We start from the raw sequence: 27,991 nt of genomic DNA on the forward strand, positions 1-27,991 counted from the left end.
TTATTACGTTTGCATTTAATTTATTCACTTTTCTTATCTTCTGTGTTTCGATTAGTCTTGACTTTGTTCTCTGGTGCCATCTGCTGGTTGATATTGGCTTATTCTAAATATAGCAGATCATTTTTAGAATTGTATTTATTATAGTTTTTGTCATCATTTTAATTTGTCTACTGTATATCCCAATACAAAGTGTGTGTGTGTGTGTGTGTGTGTGTGTGTGTGTGTGTGTGTGTGTGTGTGTGTGTGTTTAATGTCCTTCTTGTGAAGTGATGTAACGATTTTTAAAAGCCGTTTACAACAGAATAATATCTTTATTTTTTCCATCCACTTGCCCTCCATTTACTTTTATAATCCCCTTTATTTATCTCTCCATCTATTGTTTATTCATTTACTTCAAATAAACATCACATTTTGTTATCGTTTTTTCGTTGGTATAAAGTTAATATTTTTAACACCAAAAAAACTACGAAACATAAATACTTATTAGTCATTTTAATCGTAGTTTATTTCCATTTGTTTTTTTTTGTCACACAAACGTCCAAACTAAGCGCACCATGACGCGTCGATGACGTCAGAGGCGAGGTGGGCTGCTGTCCGTGGTGCTGAAGTTTCTTCTCAGCTCAGCCACTGAAGTGTGCGGGCGTGCGTTTGCGTGCGCGCGTGCGGTCACCATGGACCTGCTCCCGGCTCAGGAGGCAGCGAAGATCTACCACACCAACTACGTGAGGAACTCCCGGGCCATTGGGGTCATGTGGGCGGTCTTCACCATCTGCTTCGTCATCATCACCGTGGTGGTCTTCATCCAGCCCTTCTGGATCGGCGACAGCGTCAACACGCCGCAGGCCGGCTACTTCGGCCTCTTCCACTACTGCATCGGCAACGCCCTGACCTCCGAGCTCACCTGCAAGGGCAGCATCCTGGACTTCAACTCCATCCCGTCGCCGGCGTTCCGGACCGCCATGTTCTTCGTGGGCTCCTCCATGCTGCTGATCGTGGGCACCATGGTGTGCTTCAGCCTCTTCTTCTTCTGCAACGCCGGCAACGTCTACAAGATCTGCGCCTGGATGCAGCTCGCCTCGGGTGAGTCCTTGCCCGACATTTGAACCAGGACTCAAAATGAACAGGATTAAGACTTTAAATTGTATTAAAATCTTGGGCTGAATTTGAAGGAGTAACTCGGACAAGACGGTGTGATTGTGTCGCTACACAACACGGGTATTAAGTTTCACCGGCGACACCTCTGAGGGCGAGTTTGTGTTACACGTAACAAGAGCTGGTGTAGAGACTGGACCTGGTCCGACACCTCAGCAGACACCAGATGGTGCGACAAGTGACACTCTACACACACACAACAGACTATTGCAACAGTTTATTTTCATGTCTAAACAAGAAGGAGCCGTCTTACCTGCAGTTGATTCAGAACTCTGCAGCGACAATTCTGACCTGCTCTAGTAGAAGAACTCACATTTCTCCGATCCTTAACACTCTACACTGGCTTCCAGTTTCTTTCAGGATCAACTTTAAAATTAAGGTTCTTACTTTCAGATCTATTCATGGTCAGACTCCTCCTTACATCACTGATCTGATCCAGCCTTACACCCCAGCTCGGGCTCTGAGGTTTGTGGATCAGAATCTACTTATAGTTCCCCGCACACAGTTCAGGACCAGAGGAGAGGAATCCTTCCAGGCTGTTGCTCCTAAGCTTTGGTCTAAAGATTCCTTTAAGAAACATCTTGAGACATTTTTATTTCTTCAGGATTTTCCTTGATTTCCTGGAACTCCTGTTGTGTTATCAGTTTTATTTTGCCCTTTAAAGTATGTACTTTATTGAATATTGTTTTGATTGTTTAACCGCTTTGTGACCCTGGTCTGGAAAAGCGCTATACAAATAAAAATGACTTACTTACAACAGTTGCTTCTCTGCAGCTGCTCTGATGGTGATGGGCTGCATGATCTACCCGGACGGCTGGGATGCGCCGGAGGTGAAGCGGATGTGCGGCCAGAGGACCGACAAGTACAGTCTGGGCAACTGCACGGTGCGCTGGGCCTACATCCTGGCCATCATCAGCATCCTGGACGCCCTGCTTCTCGCCCTCCTGTCCTTCACGCTCGGCAACCGGCAGGACAAGCTGCTGCCGGACGACTTCGAGGTGGAGGGAGCGGGTAAGTAGTCCGGGAACCACCCGTCAATCTCAAAAGTCCCTAAAACTAACCCCTTCCTTCGGGACAGGAAACCCCTGATGACGTCGTCCGGTGGAAGTGAAAACTTCACCAGAAGCAAAGACAGCGTGAACACTTTCATTCATGAACGAACATTTATTTTACTTTTCTACACTTTTCTGGCTTGAACCGGGAAACACTTGAATAGGATCATCACCTCCATTTAAAAAACACGACGGCCTCACACTCACACACCCTTTTTTTTTTTTTTTTTTTGTTTAAAACAACCACCCAGCCAAGTTTAGAAACTGTACATAACTGTCATATACATGAAGGCAAAGTCTTTGGTACAGATATATACAGTTTATTTCCACTTGTTTTTCTTTAATTGTGAGATGTGGTCTTTAAACGGTCGTTAAAACACCGAGACGGTGAATCAAAGGTTGTTGTTTTTTGTTGTTTTCTTTTTTAGAAGTTGGAATGAGACTCGTTTACCTGAAGAAAATACACTTTTACACCGAGTGAGTAACTGATAAAGTCCCGGAAGCGGCGGCAGAAGTTCCATCGTCAGCCCAGTGTGCCGCTCCGCAAGTCCATAAAATACAAAAACGATGACGTTACATGTGGAATTAATGATAAAATATGACCTTTTTTTTAAAATAAAAAAAAGACAGACGGTTAAAGAGGAAGGATGGTGAGAATGAGAGAGAGACCGACAAGAGCTACGTGGTTTGATTGGTGCGGGAGTGAAACGAACGAGGGGGGAGGAGTCACTAGATGAGCTGCTGATGTCACATTTAAAGAGCAAAACTAACAATAAACAGAAATAAAAAGACAACCAAAAAAAAAAGAAATAAATATCTGATATGCCCAAACTGGAAAGTGATCTGTTGCAGTCTCTGGTAAGAGGGAGGGAGGAGAGGGAGGTGCAATAGCGGGGGCGCCCCACTAGAGGGCAAGCCAGGGGTGGCGTAAGCACTCGGCGGCCGTGGCTCGTTTCTCGGGGATCAGATCCAACATGGGGAGCAGGAAGTCGGCGAAGCACTCGGCTTCTTCGTGCGGCCACTCGTACTTGTCCACCAGCACCTCCAGCAGCCCCCACGGCTTCAGCTTGGTGATGTGCTTCAGGTCACCTGCGGGCGGACAACACAGGGTCAGCGCGGGAACCACATTTATATTATTATTTATAACAGTCCTGGTCATTGGCCGGCTCTGGGTCGAGGAGGGGGGTCTGGAGAGTCCGGTCAGACACAGAGATTATCGCTCCTCGTCTTGTGAGGAATTTTAAACCTCCGTCGACCCCCCCGGTGTGTTCCCAGAGCGAGCCGCAGACGGCGGGAGGTCGTACCTCTCTTGGTGAAGTATTCCTGCGAGTATTTCCCGCTCAGGGCGTAGTGACGAGGGATTTTACCCAGCAACTCTATCATGAGAGCGAGGTGGTCTGGGGACAGAATCGATCATGGAGGGGGGAGAAAAAAAAAAAAAAGAGTGAGGAGAAGAAGAAGAAACAATCGTTTACATAGAGAGAAATACATGAAGGCTTCTGGTCACATGTGAATAAAATGTATATATAAAATAAAATTTGTTTAATAAATTTATGTTTAGAAATAAATTAAATGAGCTGCTTTAAAAAAAAAATTGAGTTATTCTTACACTTGTGTATGCGTTACATAGACATTTATTGTTGTTTTTGGAAAACCTGACTTGGTCTCATATCAAATTAAATCTCAGTTCTTTAATATTTAATTAATTTAATATTTTTCCGACCTTTTGAACGTTGTTAAATAAAATGGCTAAACTACAAATAGATTAGCTTCAGGGGAACCGATGCAGGACTTGCTGATCTAGGCAAGAATAGACTCAAAATTTCCAATTAAAATACAACCCTAAAGATACCTGAAACGTATACTAGTGTTTAATAAACAATTACAAAATGTTTTTGTTTCAATCAAACGTGTTGTTTGTAGTTGTGAAAATAAATCTATGTTCACATATTGATTAATTAACCTTACATTTCCGGTTTGTTTTGCAGCTCAGAGTGAGTTCGTACACAAGAAACGCAGCTCAACTGCATGAGCGCAAACACAATCACAGCAGGAGACTCACAACTGTTTCCTTCAACTGAGAAAAATCTCTAAACTTAGGAAAATGTTGTCGGAACATGATCTGGATCTTATAATCCATGCGTTTGTTTCTTCTCGTCTGGACTATTGTAACAGTTTGTTTTCATGTCTTAACAAGAAGGATCTGTCTCGCCTGCAGTTGATTCAGAACTCTGCAGCGAGAATTCTGAGCCGCTCTAGTAGAAGAACTCACATTTGTCCGATCCTTAAATCTCTTCACTGGCTTCCAGTTTCTTTCAGGATCAACTTTAAAATTCTGGTTCTTACTTTCAGATCTATTCATGGTCAGACTCCTCCTTACATCAGTGATCTGATCCAGCCTTACACCCCAGCTCGGGCTCTGAGGTCTGTGGATCAGAATCTACTGATGGTTCCTCGCACACGGCTCAGGACCAGAGGAGAGAAATCCTTCCAGGCTGTTGCTCCTAAGCTTTGGAACGATCTTCCTCTCTCTTTGTGCTTGATGGATCTACTGACTCCTTTAAGAAACATCTTAAGACGTTTCTATTTGTTCAGGCTTTTCCTTGATTTTCTGGAACTCCTGTGTTGTTCTCAGTATTATCTTGATCTTTAAAGTATATACTTTATTGAATATTGTTTTGTTTGTTTAAGCGCTTTGTGACCCTGGTCTGGAAAAGCGCTATATAAATAAATATTACTTACTTACTTACAACTTTGACTCGCAGAAGTTGCGAAAGAAAACAAATAACAGCAGCAGCTTTGAATTTTCTTTTGAAATCAAATGAGATCATCACAACAGTGCTAACAGTGATGTTGAGAGAGAAGCTGCAGGACGTGTCTGTGCAGAGAGCCGTGGAAACAGCAAATACCAAAAGGTGCTGCAGGTGGAAAATCGAGTCGGAACACAAATCCTGACAATCGCTGCCAAATCAAACAGAGGATTGATCGAGAGACGAGGAAACAGATGGAGGTTTGTTGAGGAACGAGCCAAAGGAATGTTGTCAACGACACTTCATATGCATTGTATGAGATATACATTAAAAAAAATCTTATTATATTAAAAAACTGAAAGTTAAAACCGTTTTCTTTGTTTTAGAAAAAACATTTGACACACAAAAGATCATGTTGACGCACAAAACACTACACTAATAAAAACAAATAGATTCACTTGTGCAAGATAATCTAATCTAATCTTAGTTGAAGGTTTCTTTTCACGCATCATTTGAAGGATTTGATTTAGGCTCGAGTTTTTATCAAAAGACAACACAGGGTCTTACACCATCATAGTAACATGGAAAAGCACTTGGACAACACATACCACTGCCAAGGAGCTCAGCGCTAAGAATTTAAAAGTAGTGTTCGAAGGATTTCTGGACCAGGAATCCACTTGAGTCAAAGTGTAGTTTAAGAATAACAGATCAAAAAAGTTACTTTCTTACTAGCCTGATTCAATCCATTCACAACTTTAGTTACCTCCTTGTGGGAGGCAACTACATCCACTTCAACAACAAGGAACTGAACATCTCAAGCACGTACGACACATGAAAGGGTTTTATGGCGAGCCAGCACCGTCAGAGCTGGAGGTTAAAGACTTCATCTCTGAACCCCTCTGATCATCAAAGCCATTTGACATCAGGTGTGGGTGACTTGTGTGTGTGTGTGTGTGTGGGTGGCGTGACTCAAAAGTATAATCTCTGACAAGCAGAAAAAATACCTTCATCCCTGGAGTAGTCTTCTCCTGAGTGTGGCTCGAACAAGTAGTCTCCTGTGGCGAGCTCGAAGGCCTGCGGAGAAGGAGGGAGTCATCAGACAAGAATTCACACGCAGTGAGTCGTAAACCTCTGTAGCTTCCACGCTCTCACCATGCAGGCCGTGCTCCAGATGTCGGCCGGTGTGCTGTAGCCCGCCCCGATCAGAACCTCCAGCGACCGGTACTGTCGCGTCTGGATGTCCTCTGTAAAGTGCTTGTGCTGAGCGAGCAGAGGGAGCAAAAAGAAAAAAAAAAAAAGGTTCATCCTCGTCGGGGAAATGCGAGAAAAAAAAAAAGAACATTTTCTGGCAGACGACTCACCACCCAGCAGGCGTTTCCCAAGTCAGCAATCTTGACCTTGATCTTGTCTGCGTTGAGTGGCTCAAGGGGGTTAACCAGCAGGGATCCTGCCGTGAGCTTGTCTGGGACCAGGAAGAGGAACAAGTGTAAGAATGGATTCTTTCAATCTATTTCCCCCACACGAGGATCAAGCGCTCACTGGAGCTACAGATCTGGATACAAGCAGGATAGAACGTTGAGAAGCACTGATGACTGAATATTCCCCCGGAATTTCACTCATTTCAAACAATAATAATAAATAGAACAAATGCCCAACAGAACAGAGTACAAGTCTTCGAACCAGGGGTCTGGGACCCCCCCGATTAATACTGTTAGGATCGATTGATTCAATCCAATCTTGTCCTTTACAATACATCTGCAGATTTTATACTAGTTAGAGTCTTATATTGGATCGATCATCTTCGCAGCTGCTGAGAGCTCAGTCGATGTGTCTAAGAGACAACATGACTCAGCCTCCTTCCTTTGTTGCTCTTTGAATCCGTGTGAACTTCAGGCGCCCACTCGAACTACACCAGCAATTTGCTATTCAAATCAGTGAGTGGTCTGTGAGATTCTTCACGGTTTCAGAGATCAGAGGAGCAGCAACAGGATCAGCAGCTGCTGAACATTCCCATAGTATATAGTTCTTAAAGGTGGGTGTCATAAAGGGTTGTAAGTAAGGCTGCACGATATATCGAAAACATGTTGGAAGATTTATAATTTTTAAATTTATAAATCAAGCATTTCTTAAATCTGCACTTTGACCAATAAATCACTCATCTTTTTCAACCCCCTTTGTTAAAGCAACTTATTGCAAGTACTTTTCATCTCGTCTCAGTTGTTCGCAGCATTTTTATAAGATCGCAGAACTTCCAAACAAGTGTAAACCTGTCCGTCTTTGTCGTATGCTAATGACCTAAGTTGTTAAGTAAGTAAGTTAGCATTTATAAACGGTCAAGTGTCGTGTGTACACGGAGGTGGATTTGTTATCGATTTGGTGATATCGCGACACGCCGGTAGCTCCTCTCTGATGTCGTCAGTTTCGCGGGAAACCGATGCAAGTCCGGGAAACTGAGCGTTATAAGTGATATTTCATCATGTCGGCAAAGAAGCGCGGAAATAAACAAAAGAGAAATATCGCATAGTTTTCCTTAAACCTCGGACCTACCCTACAGTACTCGCGCGCAGGCGCATGCACCAGCTTCATTTTAGGTGAAAGATAGAACAAGATATGGCATTAATATCGATATCGCAATTTAAGACACCAATATCGAATATCGCACTTATTTCCAAAATTGCGCAGCCCTAGTTGTAAATTCAACACAACTGGATTGGGTTTTTTGTGGCTCTCAAATAATGTATTATTTTTATCATTGTTCTTTTATTATTTATATTTCAAACGTGTATATAAAATTAAATTATTTTAGTTTTTATTTCCAATTTACAGCCAACTCTGTACCGACACCACAAAATAATTCCCATGTTGTGCAATACAAGTGTCTGATCTAATATTCATGTTTGTATTTCAATTAAACTTCCGGCCACCAGATGGCAGTTGTTATGTCCTTCGCAACTAAAGGTACAATTAAACCCTTCGAGATACCAGCGATGACTGAGGACGAGAGGATACAGTCGACATCAGAAGTTAAAGCTGAACATATGCTGGTTTAAAACAAATTAAAGCAGTTAAGACTTCATCAAGAGTCACATTGTCTGTGGATTCTGCAACACCAGTCATGTTACTGACAATACTACAAATAAACGACAAATGTATCTTTGTCCCTTCATTATCAATATATGGCATCGTTGTCCATATATCGTGATTCAGATGAAATTCCCAGATTTATGTCAAGACTCATCTTGTCACCTACAATAAATTCAATATATCGTTGCATCAGTGCCACTGTACTTCCAGATTCACGGCCATAAAGACCCATAATGACGACAGGAAAACAACTGACCGTTCCTCAGGCTCTCCTGGTTCCTGAACTGACAGCTGGTCCCTTCCTCATCCTCCTCTTCCTCGTGATCCACCCCTCGCTCTAGCTCTCCTTCCTCCAGAGCAGCCGAGTGGCGTCTGTCCTCATCTCCGCTCTCAGGACTTCTACGTTCAGAGTTCAGGTCCTTGACCTCAGCGGAATCTACGCCGTTAGCGTTGGAGCACGAGGGGAACTCCGTCTGCTGCTCCTGACCGACGTGCTGGTCCGAGGGCTCCGTGTTGCCGTTGCGTTGGTCTTTGTCGGTCCAGTGCTCCTCCACGTGACCGTTACAGTTCACCTCCGTCCGCCTGTCCGGTCCTGGACTGGCCACGTCTGCACTTGTGCTGCTTCCTGCCGACGCGATAATAAATGAAGACGCTTCATCCAAAAGGGCAGACATGTTTCTCACCTTCTTCTTCCTCGTTGCCGAGCTCCTGCAGAGACACCTGCCTGAGAGGAGCACACGCTCGGCCCTTCGGAGACTCCGGGTCTTCGTCCTCCTCGTCCTCTCGGACCTCCGTGGTCTTCTCCATCTCCTCCAGGTCCAGGATGCATTTCTCCAGCAGCTCCGCCTGACGCTTCTGCTTCTTTTTTAACTTCTTTTTCTTGTTTTTAGACATTTTCACAGCCTGTTGGAGATGCCAAGACATGAATATGGATGCGTCCGTCAAACTGGGTGAGCTGAGATCAAAGGGTTTTACCTGTTTAGGAGCTGGAGCCGTGCTGACTGAAAGACAAGGATTGAAATTAATTAAAAAAAGTAGAGGTGAAACTTTTGGATCTGTGTACAAGTGTGTACCAGAGGGTTGCTTTTAGGATGCATTTTCCTCAAAAATATTGAATGGAAGTAATTCAGTGCCATCAAATAATTAAATGGTTGAATTTAACATTTCAATTTTTTTATTTTAAGAATTTAATTATTTTGTTTTAAATTATTTAGTTAAAATTCCTATATTGAAAGGATGCATTTTTATTAGATAGATACTTTATTCATCTCCTTAGAGAAATTCAATATTACTATTTAATACTTTTTTTTTTTAATGTACACAGAGTTTGATATTTTAATCAAATAATATTTAAACAAATATTTTTCCAATGTCTGTATTTTTTTTTATTCATAGCCTTTTAATTAAATATAAAATTGTTGGTATAGTTGTGCCACCAGGCAATCTTAAGGTACTTTATCGAACTCTTAGCCAATCATAAGGCACAGCCAATCACATGACTGTTTGATCAAGTAGCTTTGTAGGTGCAGAAAAAAAAGAAAATTGTATTTGATTTTGTAAAATTCAATTATTAAAAAAAAAAACAACCTTTAATATAAAGATTATTGAATTCAATTATTTAATGAAACAAATTCAACCTTTCAAAATGCAAATAAATAAATCTAAAACATTTGAAAAAATAATTAAATCCAATACCCTTGTTTAATTCAAACATTCAATATTCTGATGGCACTGATACACTTCCATAGCGCGTCCATTTGTAACTTCATAGATGAAGTTGGTGGAACCAGGTGTGCAAATCCAACGACCGGGTGTCCAGTGTGAAGTTTTAAGCTAACGTACTTGCTGAACCAGAAGGAGGCGGAGCTCCAGCACGCTGCCACTCTGTGGCTTCTGCCGCCAGTTTCCGGATGTAGGGCTCGTCGACGCTCATCAGTATGTTCTCGGGCTTGATGTCAGTGTGGATGATCTGACACTTTGTGTGCAAATAGTCGAGGCCCTGGAGCACCTGGAAGAGTTAACGGTGTTTTGACAAAACCTCAACACAAGATGAAGAGAAAACGTCCAACTTCTCGGGAGACGTTTACCTGGCGGATGATGCTCTTCACACAGGGGAGAGGTAAACCCTGGTAGTTGGATTTTATGATCCATTTCAATAAGTGATGTCCCAGGACTTCGAACACCATGCACACGTCTGATCACAGGCAGTCAAGGCAACGACGAAAATCTCAGACGGACTGAAATAAACATCAATTTCAACGTGAGATCGTAACATTTATCCAGACAATTGCGAGCTAAACTGGAGGATACGAGTTCCGTTGACTCCGGAGATTTTGAAGTCGTCCACCATCTGGACCACCATTTCACGTTTGGGGTCGTCAGGGTCCGAATTTCTAACCTGAGTGTGAGAAACCAGAGTCAGGGACTGCATTGGAAAACACCTGTCTGTTCTAGGACCGGCAAAAACTTTGCTGCCATTTAAAACATGAACGTGAGAACGTGAGCAATTAACCCATTTGTTCCATGTAGGGATGTTAACTGGACTGGAAATGGTTTACAGCGCGGTACAGTGGACCTGTCACAGCTATTTACTGCTCTAGAAAGGCAAACGCTGTATTAAGGGTCAAAATAAATTATAATAACTTGACCTTTGACCCACATTAGATAATAAATATCCACCTGTTGCAGCACTAAACCTGTCAAAAATGACAAAAGCGTCAATTTGTCCTACCGATCTGAGGAGTTTGATCTCGTCCACGGCCGTCTCCGTGTAGTGCTCAGCGCTCTTCACCACCTTCATCGCAACAAACCTCTTCATCCTGCAACCACAGCGCACATGACATGCTCAGAAAAAAAAAATGAAGCTGACGACGAGCGAGACAAGACCAGACGGAGACTTTTACACCTCACTGGAGGAGTGTTTTTGGAATCTTACAGAGTATCCCAGGCGAGCCACACGGTGGAGAAGTGACCCCAGCCAAGCTTTCGGATCACATGGTACTTTCCGTTGTAAAGGTCACCCACTTTCACATGGTGGTAGCCCCCTGTAGAGACGATTCTCAGTGAGCACAGCAGCACAAAATACAGAAGGTGAAAGCTGCAGAACATTTATGATATGGTTTAGAGTGTGATTGCTCATAATTTTTCCTTTAAGCTTAAGACATTTTTGTTTTCCACCCGAGCCACTCAAGTCCACTTCACACTTCAAGTGTGGTTTTGTTCAAACTCTTGACATATGTTTGTGTAGGTATACCTCTTCCTGTTTTGCCTCAGTGACAATCAATGCGAGAAAACAATTTGCTGAACCTAATGCTGCAAAAACCGCTAACACCTCTAATAACACTGCATTTGGATTCTCATTTACTTTCTGATTTTAATTCCTTTGAGAGGTTAAACAGCCATTGTTGTTTCTATAATGAAACATAATCTTTTAACATCATCATATTTATAATCTTGACACATGTATAAATGTGTGCGAGTCATTGTTGTCATTTGAAAATGTTTTACCACATCATTAAAAACTGACTCAGCATGTCAAGGAAAATCTGTAAATGGTTTACCCTGATTTAGGTTCATAGATGGATATAGTGCAGATTTAAAATATATTAGGAGGGACTGGTGAGATGTTTGTAATCCATTTCCTCCATTTTATTTTCACATTTTAATCTTTCAATTTCATTCACTCAGCATGGCTCCTAGATAATAATGAATTAAAAAGTGTTACTGCTCACCTTTACAATAGTCGTTGGGATCCTCCTGCTCCTCATCATCAGAACCCAGAATCTCCTCTGGTTCTTCTGGTTCCTGAGGCGAAGCCTCGGGTTGCGGCTGCTGTCGACTTCGAGTGTTGGCTGGCTGCCTGGGGGGGCGGTCGACAGGTCTTATCAGCATCAGTGTCAAAGTGTTTTGAGTGTTTCCTTATAGGTCTATTATCACTTGTTCTCACGCCGTTGGTAGCACAGATGAATCTCTGTACAAATACTTTTTTCTTCACCATTTTAGGAAGATCAAAGAAACTTTCTTAAACGGTAACTTGGATTATTGCATCATTACATTCCCGTCAAATAATAACCGACACAATGAACATGATCCGTGGCGTCCAAAAGGATTCCTGAGCCACAACACTAAGAGCTTGTGTACAGCTGAAGGTTGCTCTCGGCACAGCCTCATTATTGCGGTCTGACAGATGCTCTAATACCAACAATTTAACCACCTCCTCCGCGCCTCCTCCGCCGTGTCACGACAGCGAGACATCGGTTCACACGCAGACTTGTGCCGCAATCAACGTGACGCTCCGACGAGGGAGCATCACCACATCAGAAGCCGCCGTCTGAAGGAGGGGTGTCTCCATCACTACGCTTTTTCTTTTAAAGCTCCATGCTGCTGTGGGCTGATGTGAGCTTCTTCAGTCTCGTTTTAAATTTAGCCCTCGCTGTTATGCAACGCTCCGGAGGATGCTGCTGATGGCGTGATTAGTAGTTTGTTGTAACAAAGTAAACATCGAGACATTTGAGCCATCACCATTCTCCATCGTTTTGTTTATCTTAGCAAAGATAAAGCCTTTAGTCTATTATAAATATATTTAAACCAGTGCAAATTTAAGAAGGCTTTGTTACAGCCGTCGTAACCAACCTTGGAAGAACAATGTTTGGTTTCTTCTAAGATCAAGAAGAAGACAAAAAACATATATAAAGAGAAAGAAGTGGATAAAATCAATAAGTTACAATTTAAATTGTCCATCATTTACCTTCTCATTAGGCTTCTTTACATGCTCACAAGTTTAAAAGATAATAATAACTTAAACATTGATTATTATTATTCCAACTCACTCCATAAATATACTATTAAAGATCTCAACAGTGTCATCTTTGATTAAAAAAAAACCTGAAGATCCAAAACTAGCCTTTTTATTCCATTAATTCTTTGATGCATCAACATAAAGGGGTTGTCTTTAATGGATTATTTGCTGGTGTTATTGTCCAAGCCTTGATTCTTAATAATAATAATAACAATAATAAACAACATAAGACAGTTTATTCACTCACTTTTTGCTGCTCTTCTTCGCTTTTCCTCTCTTTTTCCTGGCCTGCAGCGCCAACACTGTTAAAAACGAAGCACAACAATATTCACATTTTGTTCAGATTTGTATCTAAAATTGCATTTTCATGTCGTTTAATTCGCAAAAAAGAAAATCGTCTATTCATACACACGAGTGAACGGGATGTTTTTCTTGATATCTTCAAAATGAAGATGATGTTTGCATTTTTTGGGGGAAAACTGTGTCGCATCTGTCAACCGGTTTGATATTGAATATTTTCCCCTCCAGTTACATCACTAATCCCCGACACAATTCAGCGTCTGCCCGGTTCGACCCATCCCCGGTACAAGGGTCGCTATCTCGCCGGGAGAGATGCGAGGGTTCGAGGTGCGCACATAGGAGACTAGAAACCTCCAGCTAGCTAATCCTGACATGTCCCTGGTGAAGCTAAAGCTAACCGAACCGAGACAAGACGCCATCAGTTTTTTAGGCATTTTTTTCCGGCGTGCAGCCTTCACGAGAAGAATGTTTATGACAGGAGCTTTGTGCCGCGAGGTGTGTCGCGGGATGCACGCGTGATAATGGCGCCGCTAAAGTGCGCGTCATGTCGGGGAAGCGATTTACCTTTTCTCTCCATGTTGCCTGGGATGGTAGCTTAGCTGTTAGCTACACCGCCAGTGAGCAGAATACTCTGCGCATGCGCACTCATCAGCGTTACCCGACACATTACAAGCCAAAAATCTTGTATTCTTTACCGTAAATGTTTTTATTTATATACGACATCTTCGTCGTTCGATAACTATGTACTGTTACATTAAACCGACATGACGATAAAAGTAAACGATTATAATATAGTTTTACCGAATAGATCGTTTTATAGCAAATCTTATTTGACAGGTACTGCACATGCGCATTGTGTCTTTTATTATGCGTATTGTTTGAATGATCATTTTAAAAATAGATTTATTATTATTATAAAACCATAAAATGAGAATGGAGCGATTTTTTTTCTTTTGCCTGGTGAAGAAAGAAAAATAACAGCGCAACAGACAATGCAAAACATAATAAATATTAAAAGTAATCATTAATCCTTAAGGATGATTTAATTCAATTTGTTCCCTGATAATTACATTTCTTTGATTAAAGAACATTTCTATAATTATAATTTACTCTTAGGTTATTTTATCTTCCTGCGCTATATAAATACAAATAACTTACTAACTAAAACAGTAATTGTGTATTTCTTCTAGAAAACTGGCATCTCCTCCTGAATATTCTTAGCAATAAACACATGTTTTCCTCCAACCTACAAGTATTACTACAAATCTCATTGGTCAACTAACAAATCTGTAAAGCAAAGTCATTAACCAGGGACTGAGATTAGAGCCATTTAGTGGTCAAGCTGGTCTACTGCTCACTCCAGGTACGTCTTCAGTCACGATCCACTTGCAGGGCAAAGGAAGGTAAAAACATTCCGAATTTAATACGTTTAAAGAGAAAACAGAAGTCCAAAATCATCTTAAAAAATAACTTTATTTCGTTAAAGAAAGGACTGAAGATAGTAACTCTGAGTCAACAAGTGAAAGATTCAATTGTCGATTTATAAATACCGCTGCTAAAAAGTATAAATACATTTCATATCCCTTTTTTTGACATTAAAGGTGTAATTCTATTAAAGATCTTAGCGAGACATTTTCATATTTCTGTAAACCCCCAACACACGTTACATGCTGAAAGTGATTGAAGACAAAACCACAAAAAGAAACCACAAGGATTAAAAAAAAAAAAAAAAAAGATATGGCACAAATATTTACATGTTTAGAGCAGAGTATGAAGTGAATTTTCAGGCGTTAAGTCCCCCACATTTTGGCTGTGCACATTCAGAATTCATTTGAACGATATCTACTTGCTAAAACTAAGTGTCGAGCACTAGCTTTTCATCTACGATAAAATACATGTCATGGTCTAACTTAAAAATCATCTCACAATGTTGACGTCGGCAGAATTCAACACTTACCCCCGACTACAAGTCAAATCGAAAACTATTCACTCTATCGTTTCAGCATTTCAGAGTCACAGCGACCAATTCTAAGAAAGAAATAATCTGATATGAGCAAAAAAGCTTCTCCAGCAATTGACCATCAACAAAAGTGGTTCATAAATAATTTTTTTAGCAATGATTCCCCCTGAAATAGTGGAGACGTAAAGAAGGCTGGTGAGAGTAGAACACTAAACTTCAAGGCTGTGCCGGTAAGATTTATTTTTACTCCATCTCGTCGTCGTCTTCGTCGAAGTTTGGCGGCTCGAAACTACACAGCTCCTCCCAGGTTAATCCTGCAGACCAGCGTCAACGGTCAGATTAGAAAAGTACACACAAGATTCTTCGTTCACGAGGAGATTTTCACTCACGTTTCCATTCCTCGATCGCAAGCTCGCGACTCTCGAAGCTCTGGTCGTACGGTTCCGCCTCCGGCTCGTCGTCCGGGTCGTGGTACTGACCGAAGTAAGAGTGGGCCAGAGCTTCGGCCGCCGTTATCCGCTTGTCGGTGTCCAGAACCAGCATCTTCTCCAGCAGGTCCACGGCTTTGGACGCAGAGAAACGAGGAGAGTCGGACGGATTTAAGATGATTTTTCTTTTCTCTCCAGAAATACTTTTTGTTAAACATATTTATTAAATTAGAAAGTATATTAGAATAAATGTATTTTCACCTGAAAAATTTAAAATATTTTTAAATTCAAAAGCTGTGAAAAGTAATTATGCAAGTAAGAACATACTTCATTACCATTTCTTAAATATACATTTAGTAAATGTATTTTAATATCATATACTGTATTAATATATAGTTCAGAATATGTATGAAACGATGCATTTTCTTCTATATTCTTCTCACATTTGAATTATATTTGACATATTCAAGTAAACATATTGTTTTTTTATAAATATAATATACGTCTTCAAAGGAAATGTATTAATTAAATATATAAAATATTTCAAATTCAAAAGTTTTTATAAAATAGTGTAGGACAAAGTTTATAAACTTGAAATAGTCATATTTATTGCGTATTCCTCATTCTTTGAACTCCTCCTGAGCCTCGAGTGACGGATGTGCAAAAACATCTTGAAAACATTGCGTCACTCGCTCATGGAACCTGAATTACAACAGAGAGTCTGATTCAAACCGGTTATCATGAGCTCACCTAGTGGATTCGCCCCGATAAAGACATCCTCAAAATTCCTCTTGGGCATTTGAGGGAGGGAGCTGATGTAGTTTCGGGCCTGGCGAAAAAAACAACAACAATAAAAAACACAATGTGACAAGAAGAATTAAAGCATGACTCATTGCCGAGCAACCGCTTAAAATATGGCCCAACAGCGCCATCTTGCAGATTATTTAAAGTTACCATGTAATCACTAGTTTTAGGACCAGATTCTTACTTTACTCATATTATATATACATTACAAACCATTTAAGATACACCATTTGACAAAGCCATTTTTCACTTTGCGCTCTGTGAAATGTGCCTTCTAGCTCAGCTCTTTTTCTCATATTTAATAATTGAATAGTCTTTAAATAGCACATGCTGTTCGAATTTCTAATCAAAGATTTAATTGTTTCATTCAAGAAAAAAGGGGAACAAATGTTTAATTAACCCTTTTAAACCCTGAAAAAGTTTAGCAATAAAAATAATGAGAAGTACATTTGTGGGAAGTGACACAGTTCAGTCATGCATCACAGGGACTTGAAAACACACAGCAGACACGTCATTAATGTCCCTTTATGCATGTTCAAACATGCTTATTAAGATCATTAGTGGAGATATATTCCCAAATATTCCAGGCTTTCAGAAAAGCGTCGAGCTTCAATTACTTTTTTGAGAGAGAGAGTGTTTTTATGTGACGCCTGAATAATAAATAACTTCAGTGTCTGACTTCTGACAGCGCGACACAACATGCGCCACATCCGTGGTTCAAAGAGTCTCGCGAGCAGGATTTTTCCTTCAGGGAGTCTAGGCTGGAAAAGTTCCCAAACTTCAGATCAGAAAAGTTATTTTTTTACCATTTTTAGCTGCAAGACAAAGAACTTCTGACTGCCTTTTTTTTTTTTAAGCGACCTCAAGGCGGACCTTCACAGACCCGAGAGAGTTTGGAGGAAATGGCGGAGCTAATGGCTACATTAAAAAAGGACAACCATCAACAAAAAGCTTACAGTTTTGAGTTTCTTAAAGACAGAGCGAGACTTGAGTTACTAACTCTCATCTGGAGGATACAAATCAAAGTGTGCGTTTCTGATGTGAATTACAGTTTAAAATTTGATTTAAAGCCCAATCAATTTTACAAAAAGATAACGGTAAGGATGGGTTTTTGTTGGATTTTAAATTATACTTTATTGTTATCAACGTTATTTTATGGTTCATACAGTATTTTAACAAAGTCCGTTTAAGATAAAAATCAGTTTTTTTAAATTCACAATTGACTAGGATGCAGCAGCAGCTAGATTGCAGCAGTCATTACACGTCCACATTACTAAGGACGAGAGGATACAGTCCGCTCTAGCAGCATTTAAAGCTTCACTAACAGGGGTGCCTGTTAAATTTTGTATTTCAATTAAACTTACATCCCCTAAAGTAAGTAAGTAATTTTTATTAATATAGTGCTCTTCCGGAATGAAATTCTGCAAGATCCCGGCGATGACTGAGGACGAGAGGATACAGTCGACTCCAGCAGCTTTTTAAAGCTGATGTTCTGAAATATTTTGGTTTCAAAACAAATGAAAGCAAGTAAATTCTGTCGAGTACTCGACAATACTACAAATATATCCTCGTTACTACACCTTTATGATATTTGTATCGTGGTCCCTGTATCGTATCGCCATATTCTTGCCAGTACACACCCCTTTTTTTTTCTTTTTTTTTTTACTTTTCTGTTGCCAGTAGCAGCTAAAAAGGCCCCCACAGACCCTTCTCACCTCATGGCTGGGCATCCTGCTTATTAGAGATGACGGGGGCGTTCCTGTCAGACGCATAATCTGCTGTAGTTGGTTTATATCTACGAAGCTTGTGTCAAGGCGTGTGTAGCGACAGAGCAGAGGTGGTTAGGAAGCAAATCTAACATCCTAGCGGTCCTAGGCCGGGAAGACAAACTTCAAAGCCAAACACGCTTCAAACCACAGATGATGATTGTTGGATTACGGTCTTCAGATTACAGCGACAGAAACACTTTTTAATCCCACGGCAAAAACACCAACTCAGAAAAAAAACATGCGATCTAGTCCAGCAGAGCAGTGGTTAGTGGAGAGGGGAAGAGAAGCCTTTTCACAAGTTTGTAACTCACAGCTGATGAAGATATTTTCATCAAGAGCTCAGGGCCCGGTGTTCCGATGATCATCATGATTAGCTTCAACTGATCAATATCTACCGGCACTCGTTAAAGGAAGACCCGCTTCTGGACGAGGGACCTGAAAGTCTTCACAGTTCACTACAGAACCATCCGCAGAACCCACTTGATTTTGTACCAGGGGGTGGGAGGGAGAAGCAAAGAAGGGAAACCAGCATGCAGGTTCTGCACAAAGAGCAGCCAGGAAATGACCCATCTAGAGCAGACGGTAAACGGCAGGGAAAAAAAAGCAGGGTAAACATTTAGAAAAGTTCTGATGGGATCAGAGGAGGAGGATTATTTTAGAGTCACTATCCCCAAACAAAGAAGTTCCAGCTTCAGTGGGCGGATTGTGAAAGAAAAGTTGTTTGAAAAAAAGTTCCGATTATCTCAGCAGATGTCGTCAAGCAGGAGTGAAGACAGAGGTTTCACAACGGGAAATTTAAAGAGTCTATATAAAATGCAGAAACGATTATAAGTGTTGCACAACGTCAAGGAAGTTGCTGCGTCGCATTGGAACAACAGTCGTTCTGTACACTTGAATCATGGACTAATTGTTATCGTTTTATTTTTTTTTAAACAGGATTAACTAAAAGTTTTTTCTGTAGGAAATCTGCACATGTGTGTTTAATTGAATTTTTGTCAGTGCACTTCACGTGCACCGAGAACATTCCTACTTTATTTTGTCGACCATGTTTTGGTCTTAAGTTTAGACTAGAGTTTAACTAGCTGTAGCTGCTCCGTTTTCCTCTCAACCGTTTGTGCAGGAGGATGCAAAAAAAGAGAGCAAAGCACGGACAGACCGAGCGCTTGAGCTGTTATTAAGGGTGACAATTAAAACAAAGACCCTCTGCTGGACGTAATCTGAACATAGGGGGTCTAAATCAAAGCCTAGGGGGCGTGTTTATACTCAAGTGTGCTGGCGAAAACTATGTATTCTTTGGTTACAAAGAAGGAACATTGTGCAACACTAATAAAAGCATCCAGAGACAGACTTGTTGCTAGTACATGTGACGACTAAAGCTGGTGTTGAAAAGGATACGGTCGGTGCCAGGAAACAAAGTTCTGCCCGTCAGGAGTTCTGCCATAATACAGCCCACGGACCAGATATCCACTGTGAGAGGGGGGGGGGGAACAAAAACATTGACGTGTCATTTAAAGATTTAACCACTAGGGGGACACACACCAAGAACCCCACCTGTCATGTTGTAATGCATCCAGTTCAGCATGATCTCCGGGGCGCGATACCAGCGGGTGGCGACGTATCCCGTCATTTCATCGTCGGTGTGTCGTGCCAAACCGAAGTCCAGAATCTGACAGAGGGGGGGAGAGGATTTGTGGCGCGATGCGAAGAACGGTCGCCCGAAGAGTCGACGACAACTCACCTTCAGCTCGCAGTCTTCGTTCACTGCCAGGTTGCTGGGTTTCAAATCCTGTGAAGTGAAAGTTTATTTATTATGATTTTTAATTGGAATACTCTTTGCGCTTGATGGATCTACTGACTCCTTTAAGAAACATCTTAAGACGTTTTTATTTGTTCAGGCTTTTCCTTGATTTTCTGGAACTCCTGTGTTGTTCTCAGTATTATCTTGATCTTTTAAAATATAAACTTTATTGAATATTGTTTTGATTGTTTAAGCGCTTTGTGACCCTGGTCTGGAAAAGCACTATACAAATACAAATTACTTACTTACTGTCCTGAACAGAGTGAACACAGGTCTTAATAATTGTGACAGCTACTGAAATTTGTCTCAAGAGATAAAAGGCAAACAATCGTTCGTCATCAGCGAAATAAAATCCAAAATTTCCTAGTTCCTGCTCCATTTCTTTGGCTGCCAGACAGCGAGATTTTGTAAACCATACCGACATTTTCTGGGAAGCACGTGGCAGAAGCTGCGTAAACCACAAAGTAAATCTGAGTTTCCTGTTAGTAATAACAGTTTCATCCATTTTTAGTTCATATTGAGTCTACTTATCAAGAGTCAAAAATCCTTCTATTCTCTTTCCTTTAGCTTTGAATTGAGCGAGGCATAAATGCGTCAAATCAAAAGGCAAAATTGGGTCCAGCACCAGGAGGCGAGGTCATTTGAAAGCACTTGTTCCGAACAACAACCTCCATCTTCATGAACGGTGAGGAGTTTCATTCGTGTTGATGAGACACTTCAGTTGCTACACAGGAGTCAGGAGCATCAGTAAAAAGCTTGTATATATAATGCAGCGGCAGATTGTGCGGCTCTCATAAAACATGATTAAAAGAAAACATCATTAACTCTGCCGTGTTTGAACGAGCGGTCGCGTGGATCTAACAGGAACCATAAACACTGAGTCAAAGTGGGAACAGGTACTTACTCTGTGGATGATGTCAGCCGAGTGAATGTACTGTGGTGGGAGGAAAAAAAAATAAAGAGAGGAACAACAGTTACTGACGTGTTTTTTTTTTCAAGAAAACTGATCATGAATTGTCCCAGCGGTCTGACCTTCAGCCCCCGCAGGATCTGGTATATGAGGAACTGCACGTGGTCATCTGTGAGCTTTTGACATTTCACGATGTTGTTGAGGTCGGCGCCCATCAGATGGGTGACGAGGTACCTGAGAAATAGAATAAGAGAGAATAAGTAAGAGAATTTTGGAAAGCTTCACAAGACAAACAACTTCTTGATGAAGAGCAGACAGTGAATACCTCTGCCAAGGAGCTAATTATCACATTATGAAAACACCCAATAAAAACAAATCAATAAAAACATTTCGAGAAATTTCGAATGAGCTGTGTTTTATAAAGTTTTCAGGTTTTTTTTTTTTGCATGTTCGTAACGGAGCAGCAGCAGTGAGCAGCCATACAAGTGAATAACAAAAGCTTCCAAATCTTTTTAAATCCAGACCAAACTGAATATAAAATCATTTTCTTAAGAGTCTTAAAACATTACAGGTATTGCAATTTGTAAGATGTTTTAACTCCTGTGGAAAGAGTTCTTAATGCTTGGCTTGACATGCAAATTTAAGTTTAAGTTTATGTCTATGTAATGTCTTCAAATTATTGTTAAAAAGAAGAAGCTTTTTTTATCATCTGTCAAAAGCACACATCCATAGATTCTTAGCATTGATGCTAACTTTTTTCCTCATAGCCGAGAGGGTGAACGAACAATGTCTGCCAACGTTGAATAGCTGGAGCTGCAAGTGTTCCGTGACAAATTAGCTGCTAGTGTTGCGGTGCCTTCTGTTGAGACCGGGCCCCCACATGTGCAGCAGGAACAATAAGGGGAACCGGTTCTGCTGCCGCTTCTCCTTTTCTCGCAAGCCTCTCCAAGGACACAAGAAAGCCCAACCCCTCACAAAAGGAATGCCACAACCGACACCACCAAAAATCAGAATAAAGAAGCATCAGCGGATCATTTAAAAAGTAATCCCTGACAAGGTGTAGTTCACCGCACAGGCAAAGACCCGGAGGATGCGGCGCCTCGGACACTATTTGTTTCCGTAAATACTTCTCGCTCGACACGGGCCTGGCGTCCTGAAATAGACCCCGCTTGTGCCAGGACTTGTTCTCAGCAGCACATCAGGACACGGTGACTCTTAAGTTCACCAGCCTTGGAAAAATGGGATATAAATAGTTTTTGTCTAATAGAAACAGAGGCGCTGTTGTGAGGGGACAAAAGTCAGCATGTGACCCATTCAAGTTAATTTTTACCGTTGATTCTCATTTTTGCTCTGAGGGAAGAAAAGCAAAAACTGAAGAAAAATCACCTCTGTCGCACCTGAAAATGCTTAGCAGCCTTGCCTTGTATCCTTCCGTTCTGTAGCCATTAGCTTCCAAATGAGGCGTGCAAATGCTTCAAATCAATTAAACAATGTGCAGTCAAACTAATATAGATTTCAAAATGTACATATCATAGCCCCATACTGCTCTGCAACAGACGAAGGTAATGTGATCTTTAGATTGAGCTACATGATAACGTGTTCAGTGCATTCTTCAGACTTTCCCCTGAGGCTACCCCAGGTGAAGATTTACATTTTCTTAAGGTTCATTCAGAGTTAAAAGAAATTAAAAACCCGAAGTCATAATGAGCTTCAAATAACGGCACTAAAAATCTTAACCCTTTGTGTTTGACTGTGAATATCAATGTTTTACATTTTTCTTCACATGTAGTCAAGGCTTGTAACCATCGTGTAACCGGTTACAGGCAGTTGCACTGTATAACCACTAGAGGGTTTGGTCTTCGTTCAAACAGCTTCTATTAAAGAAGGGCCCTTCCGGTAGTTATTTAATAATAATACAATTACTTATACTTTTCAACTCTCTTCAATTATGTACTTAATTATAGCCAACATAACAGACAAATCATGTTAACTTAATTTTACACTTATTTTTGGACTGCAAGGCACAATTAAAATCCTTTAGTTAAATCAAGTTATGCATCAATTCTGGTTCTGAACCGATTTGTGGCACACAGCACTCAAATCTGTCAAAATGTTGGTAAAATACAAAGCCAAACTTCAAGTAAATGCACCGTCACCACGCAAGTCAAAGTAGTATTACTTCATGAGTCGCCGTAGTAACGCTATTTTTTAAACAAAATTGTTGTACTCTTCATATATTTTCGCAATTGTACATAAAATCCTGCGAGTGGTCGCTGTCAAAGTCTAAAACTTTATTGACACCACAGTCTCCCGTCCGAGGTCCAGATCACATGACCAAAACACACGCGCCTCATTGGATCAACCACGGCTCTACGTAACTGGCAGGCATGAGAATATTGGAAGGGAAATGAAAGTGGAAGAGGAGATAAAGAGAAAAAAAAGTTGAGGGTCATGATTGAGGGCGTAAGCGTTAACAAGTGTAGATGTTAACACCCCTTTTTTTTTACTAGTTAACTAGCAGTAGAAGTGCAACAGGGAGCCAACGTGTTGTCCTTTAAATCCCCGTCAATATTTGGACTCTCTCTGCAGCACAACAGCTTTTATCAGAGAGAACAAATTCCTCCATTGGGCGGCGACTGGAATAAAGTCTAATGCGTTCTGATACAGTTGAAAACAGGATCGCACATTCCACACATGCACGGGGCGGCTGCGCACATCTGACAGCTGAGTCACCGCCTCGTTGTCCACTTCCTGTTTCCAGCAGACATCAACAGAGGGCCAGTGAAGTAAAAAGGAGGGGAACGAGTGAGAGAAAGGAGAAGGAAAAGCAGTTTCTAAGAGGAAACCAGATGAAAAGGTGGTTTCGTTTGTGGGACATCACGGCCGTCATCGTCTGCAGCTGAAGATGACTCGTGGAAATGGCAACTTTAAGGGGTCAAAGTGTCCCAAAAAAAGACGGTAGCTTGAGAATCAAAGAGAGGAAAACACTCACACGTCGGTAAACTCCTTCAGGCTGGTCGCCGGACTGAAGACATCGAGAAGGCCGATCACCTGCGGAGACACGACGGCGTCAACCACCGACTTCAAAATGACTAAAAAGAGGGGAAAGAAGTGAACTTACATTTTCATGCTTCATGTGTTTGAGCAGCCGCAGCTCTCTGTACGTCCTCTTGGCGTGGATGATGGACTGGAACGGCCTGGAGAGCTTCTTCACCGCCACCTTCAGCCCGGTTTTCACATCGTACGCAGAACTGCAGGCGAGAGGAAAAAAGTGTTCAAATACAGGCAGAGATGGTTGACACAGCAGAAGAAGAAAGTCAAGAGAGACCGGGATGAAATGTTTAAGGGAATTTGAAATGAGTTTCATAAGAACGACTTGAGCCGAGTCGATTCAACGAAAAGGGGGGAAAAGTCGACATCAGCGGAAAAGTGGGTCGCTCAGCAGATTGAGCGTCTGCAGGATCCTCTGAAGGACGTTTGATTTCTCAGTGAAAACACTTCCTACACTAAAGAATTCTGGAAAACTCTTTTCATGTCCATTTAAAATTGAGTGCTCAACAATCTTAGAATTATTTTATGATGTTGGTTATGAATTGACAAGAGATCCACTTAAATAATGTTTGTTCGTATGATCGAAGAATCCACATTTAGTGAAAGAACATTTGTATTTCAAAAACATGGCAATAAAATCCACACATATTATTTTACCAAAACATGGACTAATCATCCCACACAAAACTAGCATCAAGCATTCATTACATGTTTTAAGGTATGCCCTTGATTCATAACTATATACGTTTATTTATTATTATATAAGCTAAAGTTCTCATATGAAAAACAAGATTTGTGCCCGACATCACTGAGAGCAAATTACATTAAAGCAGGACCTAGATTACTTTATTAGTAATGATAATAAATTGTACTTATATAGCATATAACAAAGGACAAAACTGAATTAAAAACAATAGTAAATGGACTAGTATTAGTAGAATAGTAAGTAAGTTTTAGAAGTTTTAAGAGACTGATAGACATTTTTGCAGCAGTCAATTTTGAAGATCTAAATCTCAGATTAAATTTTAAAAAATAGAAATTTTTCTAACATGAAATTGAGGACAGGAATAGAATGAATCTTGTACATCACGGGTTGGTAAAAAATAAAGTCATGCGCTCTATGAAAATCGACCCCGGGCTCACGATAAGAACAGCAGTATCGTGATTTGTCGAGCTATAAATAACTGGAAATAGTACACATTCAAAGCCGGATTGTGAGCATTAAAAAAAAAAAACAATTACGGTGAAGCAGCTGGTGATCTGACCAGCAACAGATTATGTTAGCCAGAGCCCAGCTGTGCACTTCCATCTGCAAAACAAACATCTGCCTACTGAAGCAAGTGCACAGCAGACGCGTTGTGCCCTAGATAGCTGCAGCACTGGTCTGTTCCTGGGGTAGATTAACCCTTAACCGACAAACAGTAGCTGGAAACCCAACGTCAGGTTAAGGTCGGTGGTTTGTGCAAAAACTTTCTCTAGTGTCAAGAGAAACCTCTCACTTCACTGGAACTAAATCTGATGATAAGTGAAAAAAAGGATGTTCAGTAAATTACTGAGGAAACGACTGCATAAAAGGCCGGTTAAAACCACATCTAACACCAATATAAAGATTTAATGATTGATTAATAAGCTGCAAAAATGTGTGTATAATTATTTTTTAAAGTTATTTAATAGTTTATATTTCAATAAAGTGTGCATGAAATTAAATATTTCCAATTTTTAAATTACATTTAACATGCAAATATTCAATTTGGCGTTGCAATTAAACTTCAGTCATTACGTCCTTCGCAACTAAAGAAACAAGGAAATCCAGGCGATGACTGAGGGCGAGAGGATACAGTTGACTCCAGCAGCTTTTCAAGCTGATGTTTGGACATATTTTGGTTGCAAAACAAATGAAAGCAATGACGATTACGTCAAGAGTCATGTGGTCTGTAAATTCTGCAACACCAGAGTCAAGTAATCGACAATACTACAATTATATACCTGATACTGCAGTATCACAATACATCAAATAATTGCCCCTGTTATGCAATAAGTATTGTCAGATTCTTGCCAATAATACACAAACCTAATAATTACATTGAAGACAAAACACAAGGCCATTAATTTGTAACCGACTGTGTTGCATTTACTTCCTTGTTCCTTGTATGTCGTTTTTTGTTAATTTCCAGTTAATAAATTAACTTATAATTTGATGTTTCCATCTTTTCTCCCCTCAGCACTTATTCTTGTTTGAAAACTTAGGTCACACATAATGTGATTAAACCCTAAAAAAAAGTTTTATTCGATTTGCTAAAAGCATAATTCATTGTAGTTGGAAGAATGTGTATCGATGTTAAGTTATGTAACGAAAAGTTACCAGAACTGGGCGAAGTGCAGCCCTTTAACTGTATTTATCTGGCCCTGGTGAGGCCAAAGAACATGTAGAAACAATTCTATTTTTTTAATTCTATTTTTAAATACTTGTCTCTAAATGTCTATAGGGATTTGTTTAAAGACTTTTGTCATATTCGTGGGCATTTACTGCCCCTAAAAAGGGATTTAAAAAGGGGGAAGCAAAGGGTTTATATCAGAAAAGGTTACAGGTTGTATAAAATGCAATAAAACAATACATTTATCTTGATTTTAAACTTTTCGCTCTGGTATTTTTGCATGATGGCCCCTCACGACATTATGAGAGGTGGCCCCTGATCTATACTTGTTAAACGTCGTTTAATACAAGTTCAAGTTAACCATATAAAGATGGCATTTGACACGTTTCTTTTCACTTTATCTGTATTGGAAATCTAAATATAGATAATAAAAAACAGGTGTGTTGCTGCTTCATGCAAAACAGGTAAATACGCTTCCACGAATTCAACAGATCACTAGTTAAGATAGTAAAATATAGTAAATATCGCTTCTTAGCATCAAAGGGAACCTAAAGAAATTGCAACAATTGACGCATTTCTCCCCGTGAAGTAGTTCCAAGTGAGGCGGTGGTTCGACCGTAGCTTAGCATGTTCTGGACAAGCTAACAGAACTTTAGCATCTGCTGCACAGGCCTCGGAACAAATGAATGGACGGAAGTTGAGAAAGTAGTGCGCGGCGTTAAAAGTCAAGAGTCGACGGTCGTGTTACCAAACGGATCCGTAGGCCCCAGAGCCCACAGGGGAGAGGTTCTGGTAGCGTTCCGGGACTTCCCATATGGCCTTGTTGACCTCCTGCCTGTAGAAGTCTTTCTGCGACATTCCTGGAAGTGAAGACTTTTTTTTTCTTCTTCTTTCTCCCCCAAGACTCGAACCGCCACAAAGTCCGAGGTAAAACTTCGTGCAAGATGCAGGAACACTGGCGGTCGAGGGGTCTCGGGTCGTGTGAGAGGGAAGGTTACGATTCGGGGAAAGTATTTGCAGGAATCCCCTCGTCCGTGTGCGCGCAGGTTCGAGAGCTTCACGCTGTTTGTTCGTCGGACAGATCCAGAGTCCTCTGCGCAGGCAAGTGAAGCACGAAGGAGTTCTGTCAGAAACGGTTCTTTCATAACTACGTTACTTTAATCTTCTAAAAAAAATAATCTGGGATTATTATTTGAATCCTAATTTAAATATATATATAATTTTAGCGTTAACACAAATTAATTGAAAACTACTAATATCCCGGACTGTCTAAACCAAAACAATTGCTTTCGCGAATATGCTGCATTTTATAACTAAAAAACGCAATAAGGCTATGATCTAAAACTATATATATTTTTACATAAAAACAATGTTATCACTATTTAATTATGATTTAATGGGGGAAATAACTGATAAATATATTTCTGTCAGAAATTGTTCAAGGCGAACTGACGTGACAACTTGCACCCTGCTTGCAACATGTCTGAGATCTCGCGAGATTTCACATACAAGCGGAATGATAGGAATCCGTTTATAATAAATAAACCCACACTATATAAAACGAAAGAAGAAACACTGTGTGTAAGGTCTTGAATTTTTCGTTTGTTGCATTTAAAAAAATAATAATAATAAATTGATTAAAAAATAATTAACCTTATATATTGATTAGTTAAATCATGCTCGTCCTGATATATCATCTCAATGTGTTGTTTATGTTGTAGTTTGTGAGTTATGGTCTTTAAATGCTGCAACCAAGAAAT

The 27,991-nt window shown here is 40.6% G+C and overlaps 3 protein-coding genes across 5 annotated transcripts; 1 reads left to right on the forward strand and 2 right to left on the reverse strand.

Annotated features, from left to right (window-relative positions):
* Positions 1-671: 671 nt before the first annotated feature.
* lhfpl5b (LHFPL tetraspan subfamily member 5b) lies at positions 672-3,010 on the forward strand. Its single transcript, XM_087781649.1, has 3 exons — positions 672-1,080; positions 1,927-2,163; positions 2,231-3,010. The coding sequence occupies exons 1-3, from the start codon at positions 672-674 to the stop codon at positions 2,239-2,241; spliced, it is 657 nt and encodes a 218-aa protein (XP_087637775.1). The 3' UTR covers positions 2,242-3,010.
* Positions 2,504-13,796, reverse strand: LOC148059368 (SRSF protein kinase 1-like). Its single transcript, XM_087781640.1, has 16 exons — positions 13,701-13,796; positions 13,084-13,138; positions 11,770-11,897; positions 10,974-11,082; positions 10,770-10,857; positions 10,349-10,436; positions 10,126-10,232; positions 9,881-10,046; positions 9,014-9,039; positions 8,722-8,941; positions 8,295-8,663; positions 6,316-6,416; positions 6,107-6,214; positions 5,959-6,028; positions 3,509-3,601; positions 2,504-3,293 (listed from the first exon to the last, which is right to left on the reverse strand). Exons 1-16 carry the CDS (start codon positions 13,711-13,713, stop codon positions 3,109-3,111), a joined length of 1,926 nt encoding a protein of 641 aa, XP_087637766.1. The 5' UTR covers positions 13,714-13,796; the 3' UTR covers positions 2,504-3,108.
* Positions 13,797-14,590: 794 nt separating this feature from the next.
* On the reverse strand, positions 14,591-27,302 carry mapk14a (mitogen-activated protein kinase 14a). Of its 3 annotated transcripts, none has more exons than XM_087781646.1 (12): positions 26,980-27,302; positions 23,927-24,056; positions 23,798-23,856; positions 20,928-21,039; positions 20,800-20,829; positions 19,836-19,883; positions 19,649-19,763; positions 19,493-19,564; positions 18,044-18,123; positions 16,275-16,353; positions 15,486-15,659; positions 14,591-15,410 (listed from the first exon to the last, which is right to left on the reverse strand). In XM_087781646.1, exons 1-12 carry the CDS (start codon positions 27,087-27,089, stop codon positions 15,340-15,342), a joined length of 1,080 nt encoding a protein of 359 aa, XP_087637772.1. In that variant the 5' UTR covers positions 27,090-27,302; the 3' UTR covers positions 14,591-15,339. The 3 variants fall into 3 exon arrangements, with proteins under 3 accessions (XP_087637772.1, XP_087637771.1, XP_087637770.1); XM_087781645.1 differs by lacking the exon at positions 18,044-18,123 and adding an exon at positions 18,409-18,488 and having other exon boundaries at positions 26,980-27,220; XM_087781644.1 differs by having other exon boundaries at positions 19,649-19,883; positions 26,980-27,220.
* Positions 27,303-27,991: the final 689 nt, after the last annotated feature.

Source organism: Callionymus lyra, chromosome 19 (assembly GCF_982586985.1).
Source record: "Callionymus lyra chromosome 19, fCalLyr1.hap1.1, whole genome shotgun sequence".
Lineage (NCBI taxonomy): Eukaryota > Metazoa > Chordata > Actinopteri > Syngnathiformes > Callionymidae > Callionymus > Callionymus lyra.